General features: G+C 41.1%; 1 protein-coding gene across 1 annotated transcript in view; it reads right to left on the bottom strand.

The window, feature by feature from the left end:
* Positions 1–16,282, bottom strand: part of LMX1A (LIM homeobox transcription factor 1 alpha) — a 107,751-nt gene that overhangs the window by 16,111 nt on the left and 75,358 nt on the right. The window contains exon 4 of the mRNA XM_061585513.1: positions 5,703–5,935. Coding sequence (XP_061441497.1) covers positions 5,703–5,935 — 233 coding nt within the window. The remainder of the gene's footprint in view (positions 1–5,702; positions 5,936–16,282) is intronic.

Genomic DNA, 16,282 nt, shown 5'->3' with positions numbered 1-16,282 from the left:
TGCAAACAAGACCTGTAAGAGAGAAGTGTCATTGCTGATCCCAAGCTATGGTCTGAAGGCAGATAAGCCTTCAGCACATGTTGCTGAAGCTAAGCAGGGCTGGGTGTGGTCAGTGCCCGAGAACCTCATGTATGCCATGTTGGGTTTCTATGATTTTAAAAAGGTGGGGTATAAATGTAAAAACCAAATATATACATAATTATTGAGGATAGGCTATAGATCACTGACAATATGTTGAAGTGGTTTTAGCTTTGAGCTACAGTTGAAATAAAGTGGTGTTCTGTCATTTTCTCTTCTAAATATATCCTGGGTACCATTGTTGTTCTGCTATTTAACTTCATTGAGCGGCCACTTAGTCTGAGAAATGCATACTGTAAATCCTTAAGTTGCTAGTCTCTGTCCAATGAATCCAAGCAGATGCTGTTGACTTTAAGGTGGCCATACTTAAAACAAAGAAACTTCAAATGGAAAATCCAGTGGGAAACTACTGAATTATAGGAAGGTCAGTTCTGTCACCTGCATCTTGTTTTTATCACACTACATAGTTAATTAATTTACCAATGCCAGGATGTTTGTCTTATCCACTACACTTGATGATAGCCAAAAGATATTAGCCTAATACTGCCTTGTTAATTGGTCACTGTAACTAATTCTGCTTTCTGGTAATCATCACTAGTCCCCTCTAGACTGTCATTATTTTGTGGGAGGGTTCAACTACATACTGAAAACATGGCTTTGCACAATGAAAGTGGATTAAAGTGCTCTTGTGCAACAAATCAACTTTTTTTAAAAAAAATTAAAGTGAGAGGAAAATGCACTAAAAAGTGTGGAATAATGATTGATTCATGGGTACATGTATAACCTCTACACAAACATATCAAGATGAATGCTCATTGTCATATAACCTCCCCACCAACAAATTAGAAGGAATGTTCAAAAAAGAGTAGACGTATAACCTCCATGTTAACCTTTGTGCAAGCAAATCAGGATGAATACTTAATCTGGAGCAGCCCACTGTCTATTCTTTTTGCATTGCATTTCCCTCTGATCTCACTCTATATTTCAACCCGCACCCATCGTGATACATATGTATTTCAATTTAGAATTACACTTCATGTATCTAATGAAATGGACTATGGTCCATAATCAATATGTGTCACAAAACTCCTTGTTGTTTTTGCATTTTTCTGCTCAACTCTTGGCATGGCATCAGATTTGAATAACTGTGTTCCATTTTGGGAAATATTATTTGAAGTAAGTTGTGAATGTGATATGCAAAGGGATCAACAGAAGATGCATGACAACCTAGCAATTAGCAGTGGAATGAGCCTGAGACTCTATAGGCACCAGGGCAGGCAAGGACCTACTCCAGTGAATGAATCACAGCCTACTTTGTTTCATGAAGAACATGGTGTTACTGTTCTCATACTTGAATATTATCTAGACAGAGCAACTGTGTTGTTTCACTCAAACATGTTTCTTTCTCCATGCAAATCCAGTTACTTTACACTATTTTACATCTATTTACCAGTGTTGTTGTTATGTGCCTTCAAGGCATGGGACCGCAATACCTGGTGGAATGCCTCTCCCAATACGAAACTACCCGTACACTGCGCTCGACATCTAAGGCCCTCCTCCGAGTGCCATCACATCGAGAAGCTCGGAGGGCGGTGACTAGATCCAGGGCCTTTTCGGTGGTGGCCCCCGAATTGTGGAATAGTCTCCCTGATGAGGTACGCCTGGCGCCGATGCTGTTATCTTTTCGGCGCCAGGTGAAAACCTTTTTATACTCCCAGGTATTTTAAAAATTTTAAAAATTTTAAATATTCTTTTTAAAGTAATTGTTTTGTAGTGTATTTTAAAACAGTGTTTCATTGCTGGTATGTTCTGATGTTGTTTGGTTTCTGTTCTTTGTTTGTTTTGATTTTTGATTTTCTTATATTTGTTCTATTCATATATTTTCTTGTTTATCTTCTATGTACACCGCCCAGAGAGCCTTTTTGGCTTAGGGCGGTATATAAACTAAATAAAATAAAATAAATAAATAAATAAGTAGATTATGGCATATGGCAACCCTGTGAATCAGCAACCTCCAATAGTATCTGTTTTAAACCACCCTGTTCAGATCTTGTAAATTCAGGTCTGTGGCTGTCTTTATGGAATTAATCTGTCTCTTGTTTGGTCTTCCTCTTTTTCTACTCCCTTCTGTTTTTCCCAGCATTATTGTCTTTTCTAGTGAATAATTTCTTCTCATTATGTGTCCAAAGTATGATAACCTCAGTTTCATCATTTTAGCTTCTAGTGAGTTCTAATTTGTTGTAACACCCAAGTATTTGTCTTTTTCACAGTCCATGGTATCTGCAAAGCTCTCCTCCAGCACCACATTTCAGATACAGTAGGGCCCTGCTCATACAGCAGGTTCCATTCCGGACCCCCGCTGTAAAGCTAAAATCGCCGTAAAGTGGAACCCATTGACGATAATGGGAAGCGTCATGCAAAAATGACATCAAAATGGCACACGATGGAAAAAAACCTCCGTAAAAACGGAACAAGTGCCTTAATGTGGGGACTTTCCCTAATTGAAAGCTGCCGCATTAGCGAAGCGCTGTAAAGCGGGGCCCTACTGTAGTTGATTTTTCTCTTATATTTGCCAATAGATGGCAGCATTTTGCTGATTTTGTTCTACATGCCAATGGTATTTTCTGATGTCACATCTCTGTAAAAATTGGCATTATCAAAGCTTCTGTAGTCCACCTGAAAGTGGGAGTGAAAGAATCCAGTTCTTCCTACAACTCTGCCTTTCTCTGAAAATTGTCTTAATTCTTACTATTTCCTCGTTAGTTTGTGAATATTTCCTCCTTAGTTTGTTAGCAGTGATCCCCATTCTTGGATTTACAGCTGGCAAATAACTTTGCTCGCTCATTTCTGTTTTCCTGCTCTTATGTCTCATGGCTCCCCATAGAGCCAAGACTCTGACACAGAGGGGCCAGGAATGAAAGGAGAGCCAGTGGCAGAAATTGCACAAATGCTGGGCCCCTAACACCAAACCAGACAGCCAGAAGCCTCTTAACTCAGAAACCCCTGGAGTGGAATCCCTGAAGACAGCATCCCCTGAAACATTCTTCTATGGGACTGCCACCCTTAACATGAAAGGCCGCAAATCTCATGTTAACAATGCAGCAGACAGAAATTAAAGGAGAAGCAATGGAGCACAAGGAAGGAGGTAGTCACAACTGGAGGCGGTCTAAGAAAGGCTCATTAGGAACTAAGAACCTGTTGGAATAAGTTGCCTGTTCTTTGTGATCTGTCCAGGGTACTGAAGGACTAGTTGCTAATTTCCTTGTTCTTTGTTTCAGTGCTTCTTGATCTTCAATTGGACATGCAGTCCCTACCCATTACTTGTCATTTCTCTCTCCTGCACCACAACTAAAGATTCTGAGGATGGTCTTGAGATGGAGAAAGAAATCAAGGAGGTAGCTAAAGGAGAAAGTATTGTAATAACTGGTGACTACTCTTACACTGACTGGCTAAATGTATGTTTGAGTCATAACAAACAACAGAATTTGTAAGAGGTAAAAAGTCTTCCTTCAGAAAATGTAAGTCTTGCCTAAATGAGAAAGGAGCACAACATCTAGCAAAACACATATAAGTTGAAAAGAAGGCAAGCAAATTAAAAAATGAGGAGCATATTGCTAAAAACATGACCAACAATAAAAAAATCAGATTTAAATACATTAGAAGTAGGAAGCAAGCCCAGGAAACAGCTTGAACATTAGATGACAAGGAAGTGTAAGGTGTTTTAAGGGTAAAGGGATTACAGAGAAACTGAATTAATTCTTTGCATCTGTTCTTATTGTGGAAAATCTAGGGCGGAATCCATCCCTAAACCTATTTTTTCACAGCAGGTATCTGAAGAACTGAGTCAAATGCAGGTGACAAGAGATGAAGTTCTAAGACTTAGTGACAAATTAACAAGTCACTAGGGTCCAGATGGCATCCGCCCAGTTTAAAATGTGAAACCTAAAGGACCACTTTCCCCTACATATATTCCTGAGATCTTTCAAAGAGACAATCTGTGAAATGTCATCTGTAGTTGCACCTACCCTCCTGTGATTTGGAAGGTATCAACTGTTGGGTGCTTCTGATGTTTATTAAAAACTCATTTGTTTGCTCAGGCTTTCCCTGATTAGTAGCACTGATCCTACTGCCCTATATTGGTGATATCCATAATTTTTTTAAAAAAATTGAAATAGTTTTATGTATTTTTATATCTATCTTTATAAGCTACTTCAAGATTTATTTGTAGGAATAAGTGGTATAAAATATATATATTTAAATAAAAATAAATAAATAAATGCTGGCCCTAACAAAATAATACAACTTAGTGGATGGAAAATGCTAAACGGTTCATAGAATCTTAATCTCTTTGCTTTAATGAAACTGTGTATTCTTCAGGCTGCTTCCCAAAAGGGGATGTGTCTATAATCCAAGACACAGACAAAACCTATCAGTCCATTCAGAGTTCACTCTGCAATGCAGAGAACTTTCATATTGTTCTTGCTTCATCAGAATGTCACTCTTCAGTCTGATCCAATTCTGTTGACCAAAAGATCTTGTGATGGCTTTACTTTCCAAGCAGCTGAGATGCACTGTTCCCAGTCCATATGTGAACCTGAAATGTGCATTAACAGGTAGATACTGTCTGGAGGGAACAATTATCTGAAAAGCAGATGTGAACTAGCACCTGGCTCTTTATGAACATTTCAAATGGCTGGGAAGAAGTAAAGCCAGCAAAACATGATTGTGTCTTCTTTCCATCACTGTAACAGAGAGAAGGATATTTGGGCAACTCTACTCTTTGTGTAGGTTTTACCATCTCAGAAATAAATGTTACTTGGGCCTCAGTTGTTTCATCAGAACATCAGTCTTCAGTCTGATCCAGCTTTGTGAATAGATCTTCTGATGACCTTTTGCAATTCAAGACTATGCATGCAGGGTACAAACAGGCACTTTTGGTCTTCCTGCCCCATCAGATTGGACAGAGTGTGACACCTAATTTTAATAGGTGATAAACTGGGCTGTACCAGTTCAGACTGGGGGTGTTGGATCAGAATATTTAATAGTCCTCCCTACAAAACAATTTCTTGTACACAGGACACTAGCATATTGGGGAGGCCAAGCCATGACCCTTCTCCCTTGCATGTTAGTTGTTTTTTTAAATATACAGGATTGGAGGAGGGGGAATATTCAGTGTCTAGTCTAAAGTCCAGAAATAGTTTAACTACTAGTGAGAACTAGACCAAAACTGAAACGTTTTCCAGAATATTTACTGATAGATTAATCAGATATAGGGTTATTTTAATCAGATACAGGTTTATTTGTATTTTTTAAAGAAAAAGGTATTTTATTCTATTGGTTTTATTGCTTTTAAAGTATTATTCTCTTCCCTAGATCCATTGGAATGGTACGAATTAGAAATAAAATATTTTTGCAGTCCAATGTTTTTTAAAACTAAAGACAGATTGGATTCACTGGTGAATATCAGCTCCTGCTAGAGAAAGGGTGGGATATAAATCAAATAACAAATAAATAAATAAATAAATAATATTGATACTCAAATATCATGGTAATAGCAAGAGACCCACCATTGGGCCATTCAGTGGCATACAGTGACCAGCAACACACTGCCTTTACAACCTTACCAGAATCAGACACAGCTGGGCTCACTACGTTGAGAAGTTCATGCTCCTTCTCATAGTCGCTCTTGCATAGCAGCTGGCCCTCCTTCAGGACAAATTCATCCCCCTTCTGAAGCTCTTTCTCACAGACACAACAGCAGAAGCAGCCCATGTGGTACACACTTTTTTGGGCTCGCATGACGAACTCGCTGGGGGTAATCACTTCAAAGCAGCTGCTACACTTCACAGCAAAGAGCCTGCCATGCAAAAGGCCCAAAGCAGAGTATTAAGTTTAGCCTGAATTGTGGTGTTCAGCTAAGAAATGGGTTATGGGACTGGCCTGTTGCTCCCTTATGCTGCACCAAAAAGTTACGGTTACCTTATGCTGGTAAAGGAAGGCAGAAATTGCTTGATATGCTATTTCCAAGGATTGCAAACATTGACATTGCTAATAACTTATGCTTCAATTTTGCTTTCACTGACAATTCTTTGTGACTTTGAATTTCAGTTCAGTACAGCTAGGATGGCCTTCAGTTTTCTGGGGATATCACGTTATCCCAGGCCTGCACAGCCTGTGAACCAGCCAGACAAACACCCACTAGTCTTCAGCCCTTGGGTTGGAGAGTACTGACATGAGCTGGGGGAATGTCAGCCTGTGAGCTTTTTGGCACTATAATAGCCAGGAAAACTGTAAGATGGCACCACCCTGTACTAGTCTCAGCTAGGATCTTGGTGTTATGAGTTCCTAGATTGTGTGCTAGTCCAGATTGCAGGTGGAGCAAATGACATGACCAAAAGCTCCTCCACATTAAATGCACATACTGCTTGCTCATGAAAAGCAAATGTCACAGAGAAGAGTGCTAACCTTCCTAATACAGGATTGCCATTGCAAACTTTGGATTTCAAAAATCCTGGGACAGGTCAAGGCCACATAAAGAAATAGGTGTGGGAGTAATTCCTATAGCTACTAATATCATGTCACCATGTAATTCTGCCCCATCCCTGCAACCCTCCACCCCCACAACCCCCCCCCACCTCGCTTGTCTCTCTTAGATCAGAGCAGCCGGTGGGAGAATCACACACATTAATCTTCAATCTCACATGCAACAATGTGTGAATTGGTCACTGTGCCTGAGCTCAGCAACTTGATTCTTTGTGTGCATGCCTTGAATACAGTTAAAGCATGCACACCAAATTATATCAATGCTAGTAACATTAAGATATCCTCACACACTCAACATAATTCTGCTAACCAGGCCAAATTTCTGATTTTAACCTCCACAAATTCTGGCAAGTGGTCAAAACAAAACTGCCAGATTTGTTGCAGTCAGTTTGCAACCCTGATTTGACATGCTGTTTGGCAACCCTATCTTGATATATTATGTATGTGCAGAGATTTTTCTGTGTCGTATATATTATACATGCAGGGATTTTTTTCCAATTCAGCATTATAGTGTAGATGTGACTGTGCAGTAGCATGTCCACCAAAACACATGAAGTAGCAGCAAAGACAAGATGTTCAGGTTTAATTTCATGCATTAATTAAACATCCATGCACTTCTCAACATTAAAAAGATTACCATGCCAATGCAAAAACATGAACATCCCCACATTGCTGTGTGGTGGGGATTGTCTCAGAGAGCATGCGTTACATCAGCATTGTTATACTCATGCTCTGAAAGACAGTAGTATATTATGTAACTATTTAAAAAAATATTTGTATACCTCTATATCATAAAAAAATCAAAGCAGTTTACAACCATTTCAACAAAAACCATGTAAAAATTTAAAATCAGAGATTATTCATTTATTATTTATTTATTAAATTTATATACCGCCCCATAGCCGAAGCTCTCTGGGCGGTTCACAACAAACAAACCAGTAACATACAATCAAAAACCACATATCATCAATTAAAATAAATTAATTATACAAAAGTTAAGACATAATTAAACACATATTAAATGCATATTAAATACTAAAATGCAGAAATGTTAGAATACTAAAATGCTAAAAACTGCTAGAAGTTAAAATGTTAAAATGCTAAAAATGCCTGGGAGAATAGGAAGGTTTTTACCTGGCGCTGAAAATATAGTAATGTTGGCGCCAGGCGTATCTCATCAGGAAGAGTATTCCATAGTTTGGGGGCCACCACTGAGAAGGCCCTTTTTCTTGTCATCATCTTCCAGGCTTCTCTCTGAGTAGGCACCCGGAGGAGGGCCTTCGATGCTGAGCGTAGTGTACGGGTAGGTTCATATCGGGAGAGGCGCTGCCTCAGGTATTGTGGTCCCATGCCGTGCAAGGATTTATAGGTTAAGACCAGCACCTTGAATCGAGCCCGGAAACATATAGGCAACCAGTGCAAGCGGTCCAGAATGGGTGTTATATGTTCGGACCGTCTGGTCCCAGTAATCAGTCTGGCCGCCGCATTTTGCACGAGCTGCAGTTTCTGAGCCGTTTTCAAGGGCAGCCCCACGTAGAGTGCATTGCAGTAATCTAATTTAGAGGTCACTAGAGCGTGGACAACTGAAGCAAGGTTCTCCCTGTCCAGATAGTGGCGTAGCTGGGCCACCAGCCGAAGTTGGTAATAAGCACTCCGTGCCACCGAGACTACCTGAGCCTCCAATGACAGGGATGGTTCTAAAAGAACTCCCAAGCTACGAACCTGCTCCTTCAGGGGGAGTGCAACCCAATCCAGGACAGGTGGAACATCCACCATTTGGTCAGGGGAACCACCTACTAACAGCATCTCAGTCTTGTCTGGATTGAGCTTCAATTTGTTCGCTCTCATCCAGTCCATTATCGCTGCCAGGCATCGGTTCAGCACTTTGACAGCCTCACCTGATGAAGATGAAAAGGAGAAGTAGAGCTGCGTGTCATCAGCGTACTGGTGACAGCGCACTCCAAAACTCCTAATGACAGCACTCAGCGGCTTCATGTAGATGTTAAAGAGCATGGGGGACAGAACTGACCCATGCGGAACTCCATATTGAAGAACCCAGGGTGCCAAGCAATGCTCCCCAAGCACTACCTTCTGGAGACGACCCGCCAAGTAGGAGCAGAACCACTGCCAAGCAGTACCTCCAACTCCCAAATCCGCAAGCCTCCCCAGAAGAATACCATGGTTGATGCTATCAAAAGCTGCTGAGAGATCAAGGAGAATCAACAGAGTTACACTCCCCCTGTCTTTCTCCCGACAGAGGTCATCATACAGGGTGACCAAGGCCGTCTCCGTGCCAAAACTGGGCCTGAAACCCGATTGAAATGGATCCAGATAATCGGTCTCATCCAAGAGTGTCTGGAGCTGGTCCGCAACCACCCTCTCTAGGACCTTACCCAGGAATGGGACATTTGCTACCGGCCTATAATTATTAAGATTTTCTGGGTCCAGAGAGGATTTTTTCAAAAGTGGTCTCACTACCGCCGCCTTAAGGCAGGCAGGGATCTCTCCCTCACGCAGTGAGGCATTAATTACTTCCCTGGTCCAGCCGGCTGTACCATCTCTGGTAGCTTTTATTAGCCAAGAAGGGCAAGGGTCCAGCACGGAAGTGGTTGCACGCACCTGTCCAATCACCTTGTCAACGTCCTCAAGCTGCACCAATTGAAACTCATCCAAAAAGTCATGACCAGGCTGTGCTCCAGATACCTCATTTGATTCAACTGCTATAACACTGGAGTCCAAGTCCTGACGGATGCAAGCGATTTTTTCCTGAAAGTGCCTAGCAAATTCATTACAGCGTGCAACGGATGGTTCTACCGTGTCAGAGTGTAACAGCCCTCTGACAACTTTAAAAAGCTCCGTCGGACGGCAGATAAATTTAATAGTGGCAGCAAAATATTGTTTTTTTGCTGCCCGCACTGCCCCTAAATATAAATTAGTATAGGCACTTACCAGTGCATAATTGCATCCATCAGGAGTTCGTCTCCATCTGCACTCAAGCCGTCTCCTAAACTGTTTCATTGCTCTTAGCTCTGAAGTGTACCATGGAGCCGTGTGAGCTCTACATAGGAGAGGGTGCACAGGAGCGATCATGTCAACTGCCCAGGTCATTTCAGTGTTCTACAATTCGACCAGGGTTTCGACAGGAGCGCCAACCCTATCAGCCAGAAAATTCCCCAGAGACTTTTGAAAACCATCCGGATTCATTAGTCTCTGGGGGCGGACCATCTTAATAGGTCCCCCACCCTTGCAGAGTAGAGAGGCCGCTGTAAGTCTAAACTTCAACAAGCAGTGATCTGTCCATGACAGCAGGGTTGATGTAAGATTCCCTACATTCAGATCACCATCCCCATGTCCAGTTGCAAAAATCAGGTCTAGAGTATGCCCTGCCACGTGTGTTGGGCTAGTAGCGAATTGGGACAGCCCCATGGTTGTCATGGAAACCATGAAGTCCTGAGCCGCCCCAGATAAGACGGCCTCGGCATGGATGTTGACATCCCCCAGCACCAACAGTCTGGGTGATCTCAGCAATATATCCGAGACCACCTCCGTCAGCTCAGTTAGGGAGTCTGTTGGGCAGCAGGGTGGGCGGTGCACCAACAGGATCCCCAATCTGTCCCCGATCCAACACCAGGTGCAAACACTCCAGACCGGTAGTTACATGGACATGGTGCTTGGAGAGAGAGATGGAACTCCTATAGATCACAGCAACCCCCCCTCCCCAGCCCTTGGATCTACCCTGATGCTGAACCACGTACCCAGGTGGGCATAGTTGGGAGAGGCCAACTCCTCCCTGCTCACCCACCCAGGTCTCAGTTATACATGCCAGATCAGTTGCCTCATCCACTATTAAATCGTGGATGAGGGAGATCTAATTATGTACTGATCTGGCATTTAGGAGCAGCATCCGGAGATCGGAGAGCTGGCTAATAGGGCAACCAACAAACCTGTGGGTGTGTGGAGGACCGGAACACAGCACAGTCGTTAATCAGCTAAATATTACAGAAATATGTTTTCTTAATTGCCTGCATAAGAAACTCATGTCAAAATCCAAATACCTTTTGCTAAAAAAAAAGGGGGGGTGATTGTTTGACCTATGTTGATGATATTGCAATAATTATTATTATTAATAATAAATAAATAACCAAAGCACATGATCTTAGAATACATTGCCTGCTTTTCAACAATTAAAGTTTGAATTTATCCAGGCATGGGCATCTGAACCTTGGTTGCTATAAATTTATTTTGACACACATCCCTTGCTGCCATCTGAAATTCTACACCTGGGCTGGTACTGAATTATTAGCCTAAGATCAACTGATGAAGGCCTATAGTAACATAGCTGGCTTACAACTCATGAGACTTGAATTCTTTACATGGTTTAAAGTTGGTACTGGAAGAAGAACAGGGTTCTTCTGCCTTTAAAAACTGTGTGACTGGCACAAATTTAACCCTTTTTCTATAATGTATTTATGGGTTGACCTGTTGACATGCTATCAGACATGTTACTCATATTCAGCCCCCACTTTATTTTTTCTGTAGGTCAATGGTCCTTTATAGAAAAAAAGTCTTCCCATCCCTGCCTTATGGTTACTACAGATGTGAAAGCCTGGAAAAAAACCTGGGAAAATCTGGGGTACAATTTTTTTTATTATTTCTAGGGGGAAATTTGGAAAAAAATCATGGGGGAGAGAGAAAAGAGGAGTCAGTTTTTCTGTTCCACCTCCCCCCACATCTCTAATACTTACCAAAACCAAGAGGTCCAAATGGGGATAAGCTTGATAAGACTTGAACATAGTCTTCCCCACTATGGTGAGATGTAGTATATTTCTATTTAAATATTTTTCTATTTTTGTATCAATAAATCTAAATCAGCATATGCAAATTTTATGCAGATTTGTATCCCTTTTGTGGATGGGACAGACGACCCAATCCATATACAGTGCACTGGGTTGAGAAAATCCTGTTGCCACCTCTAGTTACAGTGATCCAGGAGGAATTTTACTACCTCATCTGCTGTTGGAATAAACTGGGCCTAGCAGTAAGTTTTTTCTCCAAAACACTGAAGTCTCTGCCTAGCCATCCATCTGACAAAAATGAGACAAATATTCTTCAATAGTCTCAAGATGCCATTTTAAAAGTTATTTCATATCTGTAGTGTCATCCAACTTTGCCTTCACCACAGTCATTTGAATCACTTTTGATATTTCCTAAACAATCTTATTGACTATAAAGGCAAAAGTTTGCAATAGCTAGGCTGCTTGGTCAGAGAAAATATAACCTTATTGTAGACTAATTTTGTACATTAATAGCCCTTAGTAGTAAAAAAACCTTTGTTTCTTTATTCTTTCAACTATCAGTCTGCACCCCACTGTAATATACATAAATCCTCAAAACTCTAATGCTGATTGTAGAAATAGAGTTGTTAAAAGGCACAAGAACCCTGTTTTTCCCCGTGCCAATCCTAAACCATATGGAAGAGATGCTTCATCCCTTTCATGTTTGCGGCTCCTCTTTATTCAGTAAGAGTTGGTTTTTTTCAAGCATCATTTATATTTATATTTATGCTTGATTTTGGATCCCCCCTGCCCCCAAGAGGTTTCTGGTCCTGTCAAGACATTTGTTTGAAGGAGAAAATTAATATGGGATAGCCTTCATTATCATAAATGTTTTGGGTTTCAAGCCAAATCTATCAAATTCATACTTTCCAAAATAATATGAGAACTGAATCACAGCCATCCTTTGAAATATGCACTTAATTCATATTTTGCTATGCAGTTTGCTAAACAATATTTACAAAGATGCATATATTAGGGAAAGTGTGAATGAAAATGAATATATGTGTAAAAATAACATACAAAATGCATTATATGATGAGAACTTGCTGGCAAAAATCTGTACATTAGTCAAAACTGCCTACAAAAATGGTTTATTAGAAGAAATTGCACTAAAATGCTGAAGAATTTTCATTTTTTTAAAAATTGCTGCAGAAATATGGACAATTTAAGATTGGAAAAATAAGAAACAGAGAGAACTGAAACTGACAGATCTTTCCATCTCTAGCATAAGTTAATGTAGGGAGGGTTTTTTTTAAAAAAACAACAACAACTCTCCTGTATTGTGTTCAGGTCAGGATGTTTCTTACCAGAAGTCTACTGTATTGTATCTGTGTTGGATCATGAAGAAGATTCTCAAAACAACAGGCATGGGGGATAAGGTTACTGTCTTGATTGTTTATTAGCTAACAAAATTTGTATATTTGTAGCTACTTTTCAACCAAAAAGGGTTCCAAAGAATTTTGAGGGGGTGGGGGTAATATAGCTGAAGACACAGAAGGAGAAGCCTGTAAGCTATATAGGGTAGTGCCTGTCAGATCCAAGGATTGAGCCTTTTGTAAGATGGAACGGAGGATGTCACCTGCCTGGAGTGGAGCCTGAGCATCTTTGGGATGGAGGTAATTGGAAAAGGTAACAGCCTGATTCCAAGAGATCCTGAGAAGTAGGTCAAAGCTAGCGATGGAAGGTTCTGTCAGTTATAGTTCTCTTGGTTTTTCATTTCTCCAGTCTTAAATTCAGTTCTTCACATTTCTGCAACAATTTGCAATTAGAAAAAAGCCTCATGAACATTATTCAGCATTTTAGTGTGAATTTCTCCTAACACATTTTTGCAAACAATTTCTCCTAATGCATCTTGTATGTTATTTTCATGAATATATTCATTTTAATACATATTGTCCCCTAATATATGCATTTTTCTAACACATTGGTTGATTTTACATTGCAAAATTTGGAGAAGTGTGAATTTCGAAGGATGGAGGTGTTTTGGTTCTCATATTGTTTCAAAATTTGCAAATTTGATAGAGTTTGCTTTAAATGTGAACTGCAACGAATTTCTTCCCCATTCCTATTTGGAACCCTAAAATGTCTTATCAAACCCCAGGACTACACAACCCCATCTGGGAGCAGAAGTGGAATAGGGTTGGGAGAAGAGGAAAAAAGGGCTGAGATTAAAGTTAGCACATGCTTAATTTTAGTGTGATTTGATTTTATTGTAGCCCACTCTGGATGAATATTACTTATTATATTTATTCATTACTTTTTTCAAACTGAAAACTCAAAGCAACTTACAACTTACAATCAAAAACAGATATAAACGCAAGAATAAAAACATCCTAAAATACTGAAACTAACAAAATCCAACTTCCTCCCATCTGACAAAACAAACAGAAAATTAAACTCTGAAGGCCTGAGTGAATAAAAATGTTTTTACCTGGTGCCTAAAGACAGACAGTGATGGGACCAGGCATGCCTCCTTGGGGACAGTATTCCACAAATGGGAAGCCATCACTGAGAAGGCCTATTCTTGTGGTGCCACCCTTCTCACTTCCCATGGAGGGGACACATGAAGAAGACTTCAGATGACAAACACAGGGTCCAGGTTGGTTCATGTGGGAAGAGCCCTTGAAGTCTTAAGCCATACAAGCCTTTATAGGTCAAAACCAGAACTTTGAATTTGGCCTGGAAATTCATTGGTAGCTTGTGAAACCATTGGTGTTATATATTCCAACTGTCTTGCCGCAGTCTTGCCGCAGTCAGTATGACTGCTGAATTCTGCACCAGCTGCAGTTTTGGAACCAAATTCAAAGGACAGCCCCATGAATAACATATTGCAGTAATCTAACCAGGAGGTTACCAGAGTGTAGACAACAGAAGTTAGGCTATCCCTGTCCAGAAAGGGACATAACTGGGCCACCAGCCAAAGCTTATGGAAGGCACTTCGTGCCACCTGGGCCTCAAGTGACAGTAGTGGATCCAGAAGTAACCCCCATATCCACCTGTTCCTTCAGAGGGAGTGTAACATCCAGAGCAGGCCTTCAGGTCTAGGGAACTACCCACTAACAGTGCCTCAGTTTTATCTGGATTAAGTTTCAGTTTGTTGGCTGTTATCCAGTCCATCACTGAGGCCAAATATCAATGTAGCACATCCACCTGCAGATGTAAAAGAAAAACAGAGCTGCGTATCATCAGCATACTGCTGGCAACACACTCCAAAAGTCCAGATGACCCCTCTCAACAGCTTCATGTAGACATTAAACAGCATAGGGGACAAGGGCTGATTTGATTTAACTCGCTTCTTTGAAGGACTCAATTTTAATTATTTAAGTCACACTTTAAATCACTAGTGAGGAAGATTCTATTTAATCATTTTTAGTAGTGGCTTTTCTGTGACATTGGATTTGCTCCCCACTGCCCTATCACAAAGCTTCTGAAAACAAAAATAGCAACTAGAAGAATAGAAACAAAAATAGCAAGTAGAAGACTGCAGCCTCTCTCTCTCTCCCCCTCTCTTTTGCACACACACCACCACCCCCGGCTTCTATGCACACAATGCAGCTCCTTCCCCCCCCAGCATGAAAACATTTCCTCTCCCCACCACTCCTTGAATAAGAGATCGCTTCACATAATCATGATGCTGTTTTGGCATGTAGCCTCCCCTTTCCCCCAATTAAAGTCTTCTCAGTCAAAGGAGAAAGAAGTGATTATCAGGCAGCTAATTTCCTTTCCTTTATTATTCAAGACAGATTTTTTAAAAACTTTTTTATAAACTTTGTTTTGTTTGCAGGTACCTGTTATTATTATTTATTATTATTATTTATTAAATTTATATACCGCCCGACTAGCAATAGCTCTCTGGGCGGTGAACATACAAATACAATAACATAGGAAATACAATAAATGACACAATATAATACAAAATAATACAGTCTAAAATCAATACAATAACATTTTTAAAATTAAATCAATTTAAATTAAAATGCTTCAGAGAATAGGAAGGTTTTAACCTGGCGCCGGAAACAAAGCAGAGTCGGCGCCAGGCGCACTTCCTTGGGGAGACTGTTCCATAGTTCGGGAGCCACCACTGAGAAGGCCCTAGATCTTGTCACCACCCTCCAGGCCTCCCTATGAGTTGGAACCTGGAGGAGGGCCTTCGTAGTAGAACGTAGTGTACGGGCTGGTTCATATCGGAAGAGGCGTTCTGCAAGGTATCATGGTCCCGCACCGTATAAGGCTTTATAGGTTAATACCAACACTTTGAATCTGGCCCAGAAACATATTGGCAGCCAGTGCAAGCGGGCCAGAACAGGTGTTATATGCTCGGACCACTTGGTCCTTGTTAGCAGTCTGGCTGCCGTGTTTTGCACTAGCTGTAGCTTCCGAACTGTCTTCAGAGGTAGCCCTACGTAGAGCACATTGCAGTAATCCAAACGCGAGGTTACCAGAGCATGTACCACTGATGTAAGGTCCTCTTTACTGAAATAGGGACGTAGCTGGGCTACCAACCTAAGTTGCTAAAACGCATTCCTTGCCACCGAGGCTACTTGAGCCTCAAGTGAGAGGGAAGAGTCTAAAAAGACTCCCAGACTACGAACCCGCTCCTTTAGGGGGAGTGTAACCCCGTCCAGGACAGGGTATATATCCACCATCCGATCAGAGAACCCGTCCACCAACAGCATCTCAGTCTTGTCTGGATTGAGCTTCAGTTTGTTAACTCTCATCCAGTCCATTGTCGCGGCCAGGCAACGGTTCAGCACATCGACAGCCTCACCTGAGGAAGATGAAAAGGAGAAGTAGAGCTGCATGTCATCAGCATACTGATGACAACG

This window comes from Rhineura floridana, chromosome 1, assembly GCF_030035675.1.
Source record: "Rhineura floridana isolate rRhiFlo1 chromosome 1, rRhiFlo1.hap2, whole genome shotgun sequence".
Taxonomy (NCBI): Eukaryota; Metazoa; Chordata; class Lepidosauria; order Squamata; family Rhineuridae; genus Rhineura; species Rhineura floridana.
Note: the sequence above shows the minus strand (reverse complement) of the source record. Positions and strands in the feature narration are given on the sequence as shown.